This window comes from Petromyzon marinus, unplaced genomic scaffold (assembly GCF_048934315.1).
Source record: "Petromyzon marinus isolate PM22_M1 ecotype Great Lakes invasive population unplaced genomic scaffold, UKy_Petmar_22M1.pri1.0 PM_G_Scaffold_238, whole genome shotgun sequence".
In the NCBI taxonomy this organism is placed as follows: domain Eukaryota; kingdom Metazoa; phylum Chordata; class Hyperoartia; order Petromyzontiformes; family Petromyzontidae; genus Petromyzon; species Petromyzon marinus.
In genome coordinates this window covers 25,236-41,001 of record NW_027422804.1, presented here as the reverse complement: position 1 = coordinate 41,001, position 15,766 = coordinate 25,236, and the positions used below count along the sequence as shown (strand labels likewise).

The 15,766-nt window shown below is 50.8% G+C and overlaps 1 protein-coding gene across 1 annotated transcript; it reads right to left on the bottom strand.

The window, feature by feature from the left end:
• Nucleotides 1–2,152: 2,152 nt before the first annotated feature.
• On the bottom strand, nt 2,153–15,131 carry LOC142913261 (protein LSM14 homolog A-like). Its single transcript, XM_076060791.1, has 7 exons — nt 14,949–15,131; nt 13,180–13,387; nt 10,175–10,327; nt 9,308–9,460; nt 7,755–7,857; nt 6,308–6,557; nt 2,153–2,807 (listed from the first exon to the last, which is right to left on the bottom strand). The coding sequence occupies exons 1-6, from the start codon at nt 15,105–15,107 to the stop codon at nt 6,350–6,352; spliced, it is 984 nt and encodes a 327-aa protein (XP_075916906.1). The 5' UTR covers nt 15,108–15,131; the 3' UTR covers nt 2,153–2,807; nt 6,308–6,349.
• Between the last annotated feature and the right edge of the window lie 635 nt (nt 15,132–15,766).

Genomic DNA, 15,766 nt, shown 5'->3' with positions numbered 1-15,766 from the left:
GAACCCCACCTTAATCACTCACGCTGCGCTGCAGACGCGCGTCTTCTACACACACACACACCGCGCGGTACCCCGTGTAACCAGTGGCGGTCGTATAGACGGTAATAGATCTGTAGTGATGGTAGCATCACTACTGCGTACACACGCACACGTGTGACGTCACTATGCGGGGGAGCGTCCCTACCACGCCGGTCTACACACACACATGACGTCATCCCGGCTGGAGGCGGGAATGACGTTAGGGCCGGTTCTGGACTCGGGAGGCCACGAGGGTGGTGTGAGGTCGTGGCCCTCTCTGTGACCCCAGCTGGACACGTGACTGGACCCCAGTGGGGGCCGGGGGCCTAGAGGGCACCTCGGGGGGCATGTGGACAGCAAGTGGGGGGGGGGGGGGCTTCGAGAGGGTTCTCGAAGGGAGGCGTGGCCGGGGCGGAGCCCGGGCACGCCGAGGCCCATATAAGCAGCCTCCTCACGAGGTTCGAGGCTGCCCGTATCAAGAATGAAGATGCATCGTGAAGACGCCAAGAAGAGATCCGTGTGTAGGTCCCAGCCGGCGGACTCTAGGATAGCGGTAGACGTGTAAGTCCCGCCAAGACAGGAGGCTGTACCTCCCTAGGGTATCTGAGAAGTGTGTGTTAGCTAGAGTAAGTCGGTGGTCACCACCCTATGCGTAATGTAAGAGCTAACTGTTGTGTTCATTAATAAATAAGTGTTGCCTCCCAGGAAGTTGTGTGTGCACCTAATTCGAATCCACTACAGATGCGCACCTCACACACCAACCCCGGGCCGACACACTGCAGCCCCGCGCTCGCTCTCTCACGGACCCCGGCCCCGCACGCAGTCGCTCCACTAAAATTCACAGACACCACGCCGAAGTTCGCCCACACGCGCACACAGAAATCGCACCGCACCGATCTTCTGAACTGAAGTTTATTAATGACGCGTCTAAAGAAAACCCTGTGCGGCCCAGTAGTAAATATTCCACGAGCAGCGTGTAGCCTATCCCTATTCAATCCCTGGGTGTACCCCCAAAACTCTACTTCTCAACTCGCAGATGCACTCACGGTGTCGCACGGAAGCTGCGGGAGTCGGAGGGACGATGATCCAAGAGGTCTCCGCCTGGGGTCGAGTCATAGCGGCGCTCGCCAGCGTCCCTCGGACGCCGCGAGCGGCCGGGAATCAGACTGGGGTGGCTGGATGGCTGGAGGAGAACCACCTGAACGTTTTTTCACCTCCCTCCCTTTGACGCCCTGGGAATCCGAAGATCCAGGGTCACGTGGTGTTATCCTGCGCAGACCAATCGAGCGCCTACATTTCGATTTTAAACCGATGTTCCCGCCCTTACCTGGAGCGTGACTTTCCGTTGCGCCTTGACCCATTGTCTACGCACCCCTCCTCCCCACCCGGTCCTCCCCACCCGGTCCTCCCCACCCCGCGGCGTGGCTAGGAACTTCCCTCCCACCTCCACGTCTGCGCTGCCAGCGGAGTGTTCTGCCCTCGAGGCCCCATCTCCCGTGTTGCGTGCGCTTCATTGCGGCCAGCCTGTAAAGCACTATGCGCCCCTGCGACTTTTTAAAGCTGATTTTAGGGGGGGCCGCCGTGTAATCCGGCCTGGGGGGGGGGGGGTCAGCCAATCTCCTGGCAACGGGAAACCGGGGGACATCCCTGCTAGGGGCCCTTCGGATGAAAGCCCGTGGGCCAGGCACCCCCCTTCGAGACCCTACGTGAGTGTGTGTGTGTGTGTTTAGTGGGAGTGTGCGTACGTTCGTGTGGAGGGGTGCGAGGGGATGGTGGCGCCGGCGGAGTTGCTCCGTTGCTGTGGCACCACAGTATCTATGGAATCAATAGTCATATCTATTGACTATAGTATTATCAGCTGACTATAGCAGTGTCTGCTTACTCTATAACAGTATTTAATTACTCTAAAGTAGCATCTACTCTGCAGCAGTATCTACCGACTCAACAGTAGTATATACCGACTCTATTGCAGTTAACTTCTTACTCAGAGTACCGTGGTGAGGCCTAGTCTCGTGCAGAGCCCCCGGCCTCGCCTAGATTGCCCAGCCGGCCGAGGTGGCACCTTGGCAGGCTGGGGCTGGGCTACCACACCACGCTGCATAACATACCAAGCACAGATTCAATTTTCAAAATCGGCCCTCAAGCTGGAACAGATGCCTCAATTTATTGAAATGCACTTTACTTTTTTCAAATACAGCAACCCCCCCCCTCCCACCATCCCTGATCCTGTTAAAGCCATGCATTGTACTACATTACGGACAAAGTTTACAGGAATATAAAGCAATGCAGTAAAAATTCAACGAAGCAATGTTGTAAAGCTAACAGTTGGCCAACTTAATTATTTGCCGGCCATTTCACCACAGCGAATGCACCGATATAAATTCAGCAACATTTAATGCTGCCTTGTGAAATACAAACACAACTCAATTAAATTGTCATGTCCATGCTCATTACAGCTTAAGACCGGTCGCACAAAATAACCAATTTTAGGAGACAATTAAAGCTTTAAAGTTAAGTCCGACTTTACAGAAATGTTTTACCACACCCATTAGACTAAAGTTTAAAACTATACTTACAATTATAAATGTGTAAAGTGTTCAACTAAACGAGGTGTGTATCTTATTTACACACCATAGACATTAAAAGAATCGCATATCAATTAACACAACCCACATACAGTCCTTGCACTACCCCTCTACGTAACGTTTCTTCAGACCCAACAAATTTTAACTTTTTAAATCAAGCAAACCCCCAATATTTGTACACTCTGGGAGGAAGTTCTCTGCAACCTGCAACAACAAAAGCAAGCATTGCCGACATCAAGAAGCAAAACCAACAGATCATCGTCGACCCCACAAAGGGCTCCATTCTCATTTGGAGAATTTGGTTTGCGTGGTCCCGATTTAGGCCAAGATTTGGTGACAAGGTGCCTCTCCAAACCATCCAATTCCCTTCGTCAATCTCTAAAATTGGGCACGAGAGCGTTGCCAACCAACTCCATTTGAAAGAAACTACTCTACATTTGTATTTTACCAGGTAAGGCCCACGGAGCTATGCAGCGCTCTTTCCGGAGAGACATGGCCACTGTTCTGCCCCACGGCAGATATGGGGCTGTGTTTACACAGGAACTTCCTGATATGATGGTGTCGAGTTTGGTCATGTGACCTGGAAGTGACGCGTTAAGGGTCTCGAAGCGACGAGGCAAGGCAGGGGTGTCAGTCATTACAAAGAGTACAAAATGGAGGCACAATTAGCATCTCAGCGAATACGGGAGCATCTGCTCATTGTGGGAATTTAAGAATCATTGTCTGCAAGTTCGTTTATCTCCATATATATAAAAGGCAAAGTTGTGAATTTGTGCCTGTTCAAAATGTTTAGCGTACTTCCCGACTTGCAACCAACTGGAAATTGGCCATGTGGGTACTTACCAGACTGTACACCACGCAAAAATGATAAAAAATACACTTTTTTTTTTTAGGGGGGAGGGGAGCTCAATAATGCATATATTTTTTGCACGGCAAGTGAGCTGTGGCGTCAAATCTGTCACGTGACCCTCGCATGTGGAAGCGTAACGCATTGTAGTGTAGTGGTTAGCGCTACGCTGCGCTACGAACCCGGCGACCCGAGTTCGATTCCCGCTCACGGCCACCAAACGAGTAACTGCTTGGGTGTCAACATCGCCACTGGGGAGATAAAGGCGGCAGGGCGTGCTGCTGGCCACCAAACCCCCTCGTGTTCTTATAATTACTGGGACTCCTGTTATGTTAGGATTGCCGTTATAATGCTGTAAATGCCTTTATAATGCTGTTAAATTGTTACGATAAATATGGAGGCCTGGTTAACAACGAAGCCTGCCACTTGCATTATTGTGAATAGTTGTTTGTAATTAGATAAGTCGAGCCAGACTTGTGCCCATGTAACTTTAATGCATTCTTGAGAGCAAGGATGAAGATGTATCTCGTCTACAGTTCAGTGTTATGTGCAGCAGCGCTGTACATTTGGGCTGCAGTATGGTGATTACACAAAGTGACCTTATTGAACATAGTAGCGTATTCTCTTGTTGTAGAGCTATTCAGTGCTAATGTAGGTACCTGGTCCATCCAGGACCTATGATTGAGATTCATGTTGTCCAAGACAATGTTATGATGCTGCAGTGTTAATTAATTATATTGATATTGCAAGTATTAACAGATGCTCTATTTTGTGCTGTGTTTTCCCATGAGTTTTATGTCGTTCTATTCGTTAAATACGTTGGAGTCGGATGGTCACCCTGGCTCTGAAGGTTTACTACTCGGACAGTGATGCAACGCAGCGTAGTGAGGCCGAGACAGCCACCACAAATGGATAGCTCAACGAAGTGGCTTATCGTGTAGACATTTATAGCAGCAAAATACTCTAAAACGCATGCTTTTAAAAACGTGGGAGGGAAAAAAAAACAGAGGACCCGGAGAAAAATCCACATGACCACGGGGAGAACTTGCAAACTCCAAATATGCAGCAGGCGTCGGGGTTGGGATGGAACCCCAGACCTCCTGCTGCATACCAGGCAAAGTGAGTTAACATCTCCTAGCCACCGTGGCATCCAAATAGAATCGTCAAGAGGACATTCTGACACTTGAAGAAAACCTGTACCAATCTTGGCCATAACCATTCTTGTACCTCTTGATCTTCCAAACACGTGTAGAGGTGTTACGGGAGGGTGACACGCGGTTGTATAACGGTGGCCACAAACACGTCCGCTACGGTCACCACCCTGGGGGGCTGTGGGGGATGCTGTGATCACTCCCAGCCCCGCCCCTCAGTGAGAGACAGTATAAAAGGTGGGACCCGGGGAGCTGAGAGGCAGTTCAACTCAAGCAAGATGAAGAGCCAGTGAAGAACGAAGATTGACTAGCCAGACCCTGGAACTCCTTTGATTCGCTGACCTTCTGAGGGCCGGGCAAAGCAAGCCAGGGTGCGACACCGGAGCCGCGACGGCCGATGTCCCTCTGAGGGCCGGACTCGTATGGCTGGTGATCGGGACCTGCGCCGAAGCTGGGCCAGGTCAGATAGCCTCCCGGGAGAGGAACAGGATAGAGGGAACCAGGGAGCTAGCGTGGGCTAAAGCTCGGGGAACGTTTCCCTCTATAAAGTACGGGTGAAGAGGCCGTTACCTCTTCAAGTATAAGACTCGCAACTGTAACAGAAGTGTCTGTAATAAATATGTGTTGCCTCAAGTAAACAGTCTCCGACATCAATAAGGCCACTACACATGTAGCCCTCCAGCAGGTCAGATCGTACAAAAGCATTAAATTTGGCATGCGATTGATCGATAAAAAAAATCTAGTCATGTTTAAGATTTTATATAAATGATGATTGAGAAGTTGTTCACGATATAATACGCAAATTATATTATGTGAGCAAATGCGGTAGTGTACCCATACTCTTTGGTTCTATTCGGTAAAGTCACTCCAGCGCTGTCCTCGAGACAGCCTGATCCCTTCACCGAGAAGATGGTTTCAAATTAAGCAACCATTGGAAAGATGTTCGAAATCGAACTAAACATTAAACTAATTTTCAATGGTACAGTATATTTTTCAAGTAGTGGTACCCCAAACTTTCGCAGCTCTTAAAAATTCCCCTTTCACACCATCAATAGGTAAACTCCCCCCCCCCCCCCCCCCCGCCAAACGGCATGTTCACCCGCACGTACACCACCTCTATGCTAAGTCGGCCAATCAAATGCTAATTTTTATGCTAATTCCTTTGTCAAGGCACCTTGTTTCCTCGCACACAGCTTAAAGGTCGCGGTCTGAGCGTGGCTGTGTTTCACCCCAGCGCTGTCCTCGAGACAGCCTGATCCCTTCACCCGATGAAAGCCGCTTGTGTTGTGGCCGAAACGTCGTGATTTTTGTTGTTTTATTTTTTACCTACGTGACTTTACCGAATAGAACCAAAGAGTATGGATCCTTGCAGTCACGAAAGCTTTAAATCTAGAAGAGTACCCATGGCTACAACCACGAGAAGGCGAGTAGAGTCAAGGACGTAATGAATGGGAAGAGGAATAGAAAGGGGTAGAGGAGACAAATGGAAAAATGGGATCAGAGACAATACCTTAAAAGGGTCTCTCTATCATCCTCCACGGAGCAGGGTATTTTCACAGGGGGGGGGGGGGTTTGGGGGCAGAGGGTAAGGGATTCAGCAGGGATGGCCACACAAGTCACGTGACTTCCTCAGGGAGGCACGAGCAGATTCTCGATATTTTTGTTTTGCAGCTTAACGGGAGTGCAGGAGCGGGAGCTGCCCTTACCTGCACGTGCTCCTCCTCCTCATCCTCATCATCATCATCTGTCTAGGCCTGCACCTTGGCCAGCAGAGGAGACCGCACCCCTGCTTTGGACATGCCCGGCCGCCCGTCCCCACCCCACAGGGTCCGGCGGTTGAGCCAGGACGCGTGGCCCCAACTCTGCCAGAAGCGGCGATTGCGCGCGGCCGGGAGGTTCTCCCCGAACGTCTGCATGTTCAAGCGCTGCTCCTCCGCCAACGTCACGCGGCAGTTCCTTACAAGATGGAAGGAAGGGGGTGGCGGGGGTTGTGAGCACAGCTGGTGCATCTTGCCAGTCATCTCAGTCTATCCATGGCCACCTGGGGTCTGTCCCATGACCTCCTGTCAGCGAGCCTTCGACATTCCACGTGTACCTTCACCGAGCAGTGAATGGCGCGTGTTGGTATTGGAGGTGGAGGGAGGAGATAAAGATGCAGTGCCACAACTTCTTGCTCGTGCCACTACTACTGGCAGAAGGGCCACAGTAAGTCACTCATTTTCATTTTGGCAAATATCGCAGTTTTTACACCGGCACACGAAAAATGGCTGCCACTTGTAAAACACGTCACGGGATTCTTTGAATGTTCCCTGCCAAGCAGCAGGCGTACATCCCTACGGTTAATGCGCCCGCAGTATTATAAATCAGAGCAGCCACTAGATTTGCACCGCGAATAGTTTTGTTGTTACGCGACAACGACTCTGTCTGACGCTCCGAGCAGTGGCTCACCCCACACCATGTTGAAGAGTGGCCTGTGGATGACGATAGATCACGGTACTACAGAATTGCTCGAGTGAACGCTAAACCCTACATTAGAGGTTCCCTGCACGGTTCCACACCATCCTGCGTTTTAGAGAAATGTTCGCCTCGTGCCCAGTCAAATAATTACACGGTTCTTCCTCTTATTTTCGAGCTAGGATTTTTTCCCGAATCAAGCGCAACACCGCAATTCACGCAGCGTGCATTTTCTGCGCAGAGTAATTAAAGTTAACGTCACACATTTGCAACGCCCCAAAGTTTCCAGATATTCAGGAGGCGTAGTCAACCGCATACGAGTGAGAAGGCAGCCAGCAACGGCACCAACAATTGCCCGAGATCTGTCATCCTATATTAGGATGGTTAGGCCAACTCCATTTGTGAGTTTTTATTACACGAGGGACGAAACCAAAGAAAACCCACACGTGCAAAGGTGGGAGAGTGAATGGGGGGGAACAGCAACCCCATCTCCGTACAGATGGAGATGAATCAACATGCTGTACTGCTACCTCCTGGCAAGTCGGTGCACATGGCAGAAGATTGTGAACCACCAACCCGTTGCCTCCTCCAGGCGCTGTATATAAAGGTGTGCCGCCACCACTGCCCGTCCGAGACCATCAACCCCGCGATGAGCAAGGAGACCCAATTAAAAATCACAAGTGGCAGAAATGCCATTACCTGCCGCCATCTTTGGAAATGTTGTCAAAGAAGCATCTTGTTTTGTCATAGAAGCATTTGTCAGGAAACACGGCAGAGCTCCTGCTGGGACCCCTCTGCATGTCTGCAGCACAAAGGGAGACGTCAATGTCAGAAACTAATTAAGGGATGGCCTGGACAATTAAAGACAAAGATCCCCACCCCGTTTCGCTTCAGACTATCGGGGCAAGTGCTCTTAGTGAGTGGCACCCCGAGGCCGGCACGGCACACGAAGGCATGGGTGGGCCTAGCACCATGCCCGGCCACCTTCGTCTCCCTCATGGCGATGGCTGAGGTGAGCCACTAGAGGGGGGCGACGGTACAGATTTGTTGAACCAAACTTTTCAACAGAAGACGCCGTGGCAGCAGTGGCAACAGGCCACCGTGATGGACGCTCGTGAAGATTGCTCCTCGTGAACAAAAATTGTCAAAAGTGCATCATGGTCCTAAAGGGACCAACATTTAGTACAGGGGATTCTCCAAAATTTTTTACCATTTGTTAAAATACAACCATTCACCAATGCGAGTCAGGGCTAAAACAATACGACCATAAACTTTGCATTATATTTCAGGCCCATCAAGCTATATGGCTCTTTTTCAGAAGAGACCTGGCCACAAATGATAGCTCAACGAAGTGGCTTATTACATGAAAATTTCTGGCAGGTAAACTCCAATAAGTGCACGTTGATTCTAAAATGTGGAGGGAAAAACCGGATGACTCAGAGAAAACAGGTTTTTTTGGGTTAGATCGTGATCCAACCCAAAAAAAATCTATCATGGATGATATTGGTCGCAAAAGCCTACATGTTCAACCGACCCAGAGAAAAATCCACACTACCACGGGGAGAGAGACGCATGCAAACTCCAAATATACAATGGTCAGGGTTTTGGTGAAACCCACGAGGCAAGGTAGCCCCCCCCCCCCCACAGCCGCCTAATAATTTGTTGGCACAAGAGAGGCGGTGTAAGACAAATCCACTGTTGCACTGCACATCCATGCTTTACATTATCCAAGCTCCACTCTTTCTGCAACCCACACCTGACCAGAGTGATGCGAGGCCCTCACCCACAAGTGCAGTGACAGCCAAGCTTACTAAAGGCTGTCACATGCGGAGAGTTTCTCAAGTTATCATTCCTCACGATTACTCTAACTCGTATGAAAAAAAGGGCCTAATATAAATGTCCACATAAGCTACTTCATTGAGCTATCATTTGTGCCCAGGTCGCTTCTGAAAAAGCGAATAGCTCAGTGATCTTTACCTGGTAAGACAAGATTAGTTGATTTTTATTTTTTCAAGCGATTTGTTCACTTGACCTATAGACTGTGCACTCCCATCGTGTTTTTGTATTGTATGTTGTTACATTCTGACCCGCCCCTACTGAACATCTGTGGACAAAAAAACCTTTGTAGCGCATCGAAATCCCCCAGTGGACAAATAAATATTCTGATTCTAAAAGGAGACATCCCACAGGAGTGGTGGTGGTGTGAAACCGGGTCCCTCAAAGTGCTCCTTTTAAAAAAAAAGGTCCACCACCTTCTCCTTGCTTGGCCTTGTTGTTCTGGAACTCCTTGTCCAGCTCCTCGCGGTCCAGCTGCGCGTTGCTGCTCTCAAAGTCAAACTCCGCCTGAAACTCATCGCCCAGGTTCAGGGCCTGTGCCTTCTGGGGGCGCCCATGGCGGCTCGAGCCTGCGGGGAGAGAAAAATAAACGGCAGCTCGGTTTGTGATCCACCAACGCCGCGGTGGTGGCGGTGGTGAGATGTTAACTACCTAGCCTGGTACGCAAGAGCTCGTGGGTTCTATCCCGACCCCCTGCTGTATACTTGGAAGTTTGCATGTTCTCCCCAAATGTGAAACATTTCCTGCAAACTTTCTCCATTGGAATAATGCATCAATGAGTACACCCTGCTGCAAAGAAAAACACTTTTGCTGGACCCTCATGGACAAATGTGAGTCTCTTACTTTCGACCCAGGTTTCCTGGGTAAATATTCACGACCATAAAAAAATAGCGCACCGGCTGCCCGGTATTCAGGTCGGCACCAGCGGCCAAGAATTTGTTATTCTCTCCGCCCTCTGCACATGTTCAAAAGGCCATTGCCAAAGTCCAGGCTAATGCACCGCGTCGCCTTTGAGGCAACGTCAGTGATAAAAGCGGCAAGGGGTTTTTGCCTTCCCACCGCGATTTACAAAGCCCCACGACGAATGCGCCCACAGAAGCTGTGCACGGCGAGCCTTCAATACGCAAACGCATTAATTAGTCTCCGTCGGTACGAGACGCCGACTGTAAATTGGGACACGTTGCTTCAAAACGAACTTACAAATTTGATGAAAAGATGAATGACGGCATGGGGGGGTGGCGGGTGGGGAGGGCGAACACCACCCACACCACCCGTAGCCGTACCTGCAATCTGCTTCACGGGGGCCCTCCGCCACCGCCGCCGCCGCCGGGGCGCCGTCTGCACCCCCCGCTCCACTGTGCCGCTCTTCCTCGCCGGCTGCTGCGGCGTGGCGTTGACGCGCGCAGCGGCCGCGCCGGCCGTGGGCGCTGCCGCACCTGTGGGCGATGGGCACAGCCGGCGCGCACCCACCGGTCGTCTCGGTTCATCAGCCCGTCGGGGGGGGGCCACGTGGGACCCTCCCGGTGCCTCCCGGCAACGACCGGCGACACTTCATCTGGCACGGGCGCCGTGGTGACGTCACCGTCACTTAGTGGCGAAAGGCGGCTGTTGGTATTATGGGGCGGGGGGGGGCGTTCTACAACAGCTGTGTGGGCAAGACACAAGTGCCATAGCCCTCCATCACCCATCGTGGTGTCAGTGTCATCATCATTACCACCACAACCCCTCCCCCCCTATCGTTCCTCACGACTGCAGGTCACACGTTTGTGTTGTCACCAGGCAGAGGGGCTCACCGCACACAAATCCTAGTGTAGCCGAGCGTGCCATTATTACGTCGCTTCGAGCGAGGCCGTCAAAACCGCACAGATCACTCGGCGGCCAAGCGCAGCGTTTGCCGACCACCCCGTTTGCGTCTCCGACATTTTCGAAACGGAAACTCCGCTTTCATTTGCTCTTGATGAAACCAATTGCCATAGCCACGTAGGTAAAAAATAAAATAACAAAAATCATGTTTCGGCCACAACACAAGCGGCCTTCATCAGGTGAAGGGACGAGACTGTCTGGAGGACACTCCAGCGCTGTCCTCCAGACAGTCTCGTCCCTTCACCTGATGAAGGCCGCTTGTGTTGTGGCCGAAACGTCGTGATTTTTGTTATTTTATTTTTTATCTACGTGGTGACTTTACCTAATAGAACCAAAGAGTATGGATCCTAGCAGTCACGAAAGCTTTAAATCTAGAATTGCCATAGCACCACCATTCATATATTTTGTCAAAAATGCTTATTTCGCACGGGTTTAAAATATAAAAATATTAGCACACATTTGTCGTTAGGGGCGTTTGCGCGCAACGTTTATGGGTCGGGCGGCATTACATGGGGGGGGGAGGGGGGGTTAACATTAATAAACGAGACGGTGGAACGAGGGTCACCGGGGCTATTGTCCACAAGCCACGGCAGACTTCACGACTCGTCCTCCCGCCTGCAGAGGGAGGCCTCGGCTACACCAACACGGGCGGCACGAGGATCCACGACGTTTCCGTTAAAACCGGTGGCTGTTGTAACCTTTGCCGCAGCCTTGCAACCCCTTTGGTTCTCAATCGTTCACAAACAACGTGCAACGTCAACAGACATAGGGGTTTGATGAAACAAAGCGGTTGCACTTGGCCCGCGCGCAATCTGTATTTCGATGATATACCTTTGAAAGAAATCCCCAGAAAGGGGATCTTGCAACCCCCAAGGGGTGCGTGCACCCCTGGGTTAAGAACCACTGGGCGAGACGATCGTGGGGTAACACAGTAATATCAATTTACAACTTACACCCCTTTCACGTCGTCGCTTTATTATGAACACCGCTAACCCAATTTACGTCAGTGACAGCATCGATCCTTTCTCGTATCCCCATCGCCTCTTGCTTCACCTACCCTGTAAACTACCCTGTGGTGTCGCGCGCATGACGACATGTACTGTGCTTTCGATGACAAAATATATTATTGATGTACGGTATGTTTCAATTTACGTCGCACATTTCAGGAACGCATCACCAATGTAAATTGGGGTACTGCTCTACAATGCCCAATGTTCTGCTACACCATCTGCCACCCAACAAATCAAATTTGTCACCTGGAGCACCACACCAATTTACGTGGTTTCGGCAAACCAGAATGTTGAAAAAAACCCAAAAAAACAATCAGATTTCCGTACGACGTCTCATTGGACATTACAAAATCGGGCATCAGGTGTTTGGTAAGAGATGCAGGTGGCGATCCGATCAGAAATCCCCTCATCTCTCAATACCCAGCCAGTGAACAGGGTGGCCACAACCTCAGCACCACGACAGCACCTCATTGAGATCAATATAGCAAGTTGCCTCTGGCAACCTCGTTTCTCACAAAACCACAGATTTTAAAAAAGAAAGTCTTCGTTCATCATCGCCATGGAGAAATGCATCGTGCAGGACCTTGAAGCCGCAATTAAATTTTGTTGGTGCAAATCTTAATTGGGTTAAGTTGTGGAAGAGGGGTAATTTTAAAACGTTTTTATTTTTTATCAGGCAAGACACCGAGCTATATTTGCACTTTTTCAGAAGCCACTTTGCCACAAATGATCGTTGAATAAAGCAGCTTTCTTGATAAACGCCATTATTGCAAACAACAAAACCCATTTAGCACCACATTTGTATTATCTCGTGGTAGAAGAGTGGCTCTCGCACAACTACGAACCCAACGACGCAAAAAATAACTCGATTCTCAGCCACATCACGAGCAAATTATATCCAAATCGGTGGTTGGCTCCCCACCCACCCATTCACCACAACCGCACAAGTGAAGCGTGGCAGGTCAAATAACCACCCCACCACGCATGACAAGACAGCGTGGCCTTCGCAGAGCAGTCCATTGACAGAGGGCACCAAATAATAATGCTTTAAATGACGGGTTATTCTGAAAAGGCGACAATTTAAAATACAATCACTGGGTATCACCGTCAAGCGCAAAGTAAAAACAAAAATGCTCGTCCGCATGCACTATGCATTATCATCATCGAGCTGTTATACACAGAGCCTTTTATTTTCCTGCATGCGCTTACGGAAATAATTCTATGAAGATAGCTGCACTCAACTGTGTTCAATTAAGATCGCATTGAAATCACGCAGTTGCCTCTAAACGAGCAAAAGGCGAAAACGACCCGAGGCAAGGCCACTGGGCAACGGAAACCACGTGGCATTAAGAGGGCAAAGGTGCAGCCCTGCAGTGCCGATGTTTACCGCACACCGCACCCCCCCCCTCCCGTACCCGCAGCTCCTCCGTACGCAGGCTGCACGGAGGGACGGTGCCCGACCGCTGTGGCCCAGGCGTCGTGCCGCGCGTGGCCCGGGTGGCCGCCCGTGGCACCGCGGGGGGGTCCGGTCGGCGTGCCCGGCGCGGAGTGGCAGCTCGCCGCCGCTCCGATACCGCACGTGTGGCAGCGAGTGGCGGCCCCCCCCGGGGTGCCCGGCGAGGACTGGACGGGGGGTGAGGGTGGGTTAGGCAGCGATTAGAACAAATCACGACGGACGACGTACGCATGTCAAACTTCTTATGCACCTTCTTGGTTCTTTCGGTAAAGTCACCACCACGTAGAAGGGAAACAATAAAATAATAAAAATATAAAACTTTAAAATTCTCACGACGTTTCGACTGCAAGACAAGCAATCATCATCAGGTGTAAAAACCACAGCAAGACATTTTTTTTTAAAAAGTGGCGGGTTTTTTTTTTACGTTAGCACCACGGAGAGCGATTTGGCAGTTATTCAGATGGACGAGTCCATCTATGTTCGGAAAAGAGGAGGGGGGAGACGAAAATGATGGATGCGGTCTGAAAGCCACCGTAAGCGTGAACAATCAATTAAGACCCGGAATGGTTTATCAAATCCTTCCAATGATTGCTAAGCCAGAATTCCTTCCTCTCGGTTGAAATTGTCTCTGTGTTTGTATATGTGGATAGCCTCATGAACGAATCTCTCATGGTAGCCAGATGGCTTACAGAGAACCTCTGTAAGCCATCTGGCTACCATGAGAGATTCTCCCGTTTCGGTCTTAGGAGGAGGGATAATTGCGATGTCATCACCCGAGAGCCAATCAGGTGCCAAGGGTTGCGCAATTCAGCCACTGGCACGCTGGCACCCGGGCTCGGATCTTGGTAGCCTCTTCCATCTCCTCCTCCTCAACCTGTAAAGACCCTCCACAGCTACCACTGTTAGCTAACTATTGTAACTCTCAAATGCAACTTTCATCAAGCCCCCCGAGTGTGAAGTGCAGTCTCCAACCTCGTATTCTCCACCATCTCTGGCTTCCTCGATTCCAGTGCCGTGAAGGGAAAATTTGCCCGAAATGCGGCCGATCAGCGTTGACTTTTTTTTCCACATTTTGTCAACATGTTGCCAAAGATGTCCCTTAAAGGCTTAACGGACGTTCGGGGCAAGTGCAGTGCGAGCAACTACGAGGCCGGCAAAGCACACGGAGGAGGTGGGGAAGCCAGCACCACGCCCGACCGCCTTCTCCCCAGTGGCGATGTTTATACATCGCACCAGGTGCTCATTGGATAGACCTGAGGAAAAGCCCGGGACCGTTTCAGATAATCGTCACCTGGCGTTGGCCGTAAGTGGGAATCAAACCCCGGTGGGTCGTAGGCGGGTTTGTGGTGCAGCGCATCAACCACTGTGCCACCGCTCCCCTAAACCATGGCACCGCTGCAGTGGCAAGATGTTAACTACCTCGCCTGGAGTACAATAGGTCGTGGGGTTTGATCCAGACCCCCGACGCCTGCATATTTTTGGAGTTTTCAACGTCCTCCCCCGTGGTCACGTGGATTTCTCTGGGTCATCCAGTTTCTACCTCCACGTTTTAGAACCGACGTGCATTTGGAGTATTTGGCTGCTGGAAATGTCCACGCGATAAACCGCTTCGTTGAGCAAATCATTTGTGGCCGGGTCGCTTCTGAAAAGAGAGTTAAGTAGCTCGGTGGGCCTCACATGGTACAATAAATAAAGAGTTTAATGGTAAAGAGCGGCTGCACCTCTCACCTGCACCATGGCCACGTCGTGGTGCAGAGCGGACAGCATGTACTCGCACGGGGTCAAGTCCTTGATCTCGCTGATGCGAAAGACGATGTGTTCGAAGACCTCCTCGCGAGGGGCAATGGGACGGTCGGCGGGGCGCCCCTCCGTCCCGCGCAAGCGCATTGCGCGCGCACAAAGACGCCCGCCGCCGGTACAGACCTCCACGTACCCGTTTGGTCAAGCGTTGTTACGGTCGAGAGCACCTATGCAGGTCGGAGCAGGTGCGTGGTTGTGGGTTTTGGGCGCCACTGTGGTGAGACGTTAACTACCTCGCCTGGTATATATCGAAGGTCATGCGTTTCATCCCAACCCTGACAACACCTGCTGTATATTTGGAGTCAGCGAGGTTTTCTCTTCCCATGGGTCGAGCGGATCCCCCCCCCCCTCCAGGTCCTTCGATAAGCCACTTCGTTGCGTTACCTACCATTTGTGGGCAGGTCGCTTCTGAAAGAGCGATATAGTAAGTGGGCCTTACCCGCAACTTAAACAATTCTTTAAAATAGTTTCTAGCTGGTTCAGCTACCTTCATCCTCCCCAGTGCTGATTTAATCATCTTTTTTACTTACACACCACACCAGGTAACTTCACTTGAAGGCAGTCTACCTACGCGAAAACCAGAATGTGTTGGGATACAAGGCCACCACCGACGACGTTGTCTGTAGCCAGGAATCAAATCTAGCTCGCGGGGTTCCGAGCTGCACACATTTCTCAACTCTGCAAGCCATGCAAGCCAAAAATTGAGATTCATTTATTTCCTGTAACAAGCTATATTAAATATTCTT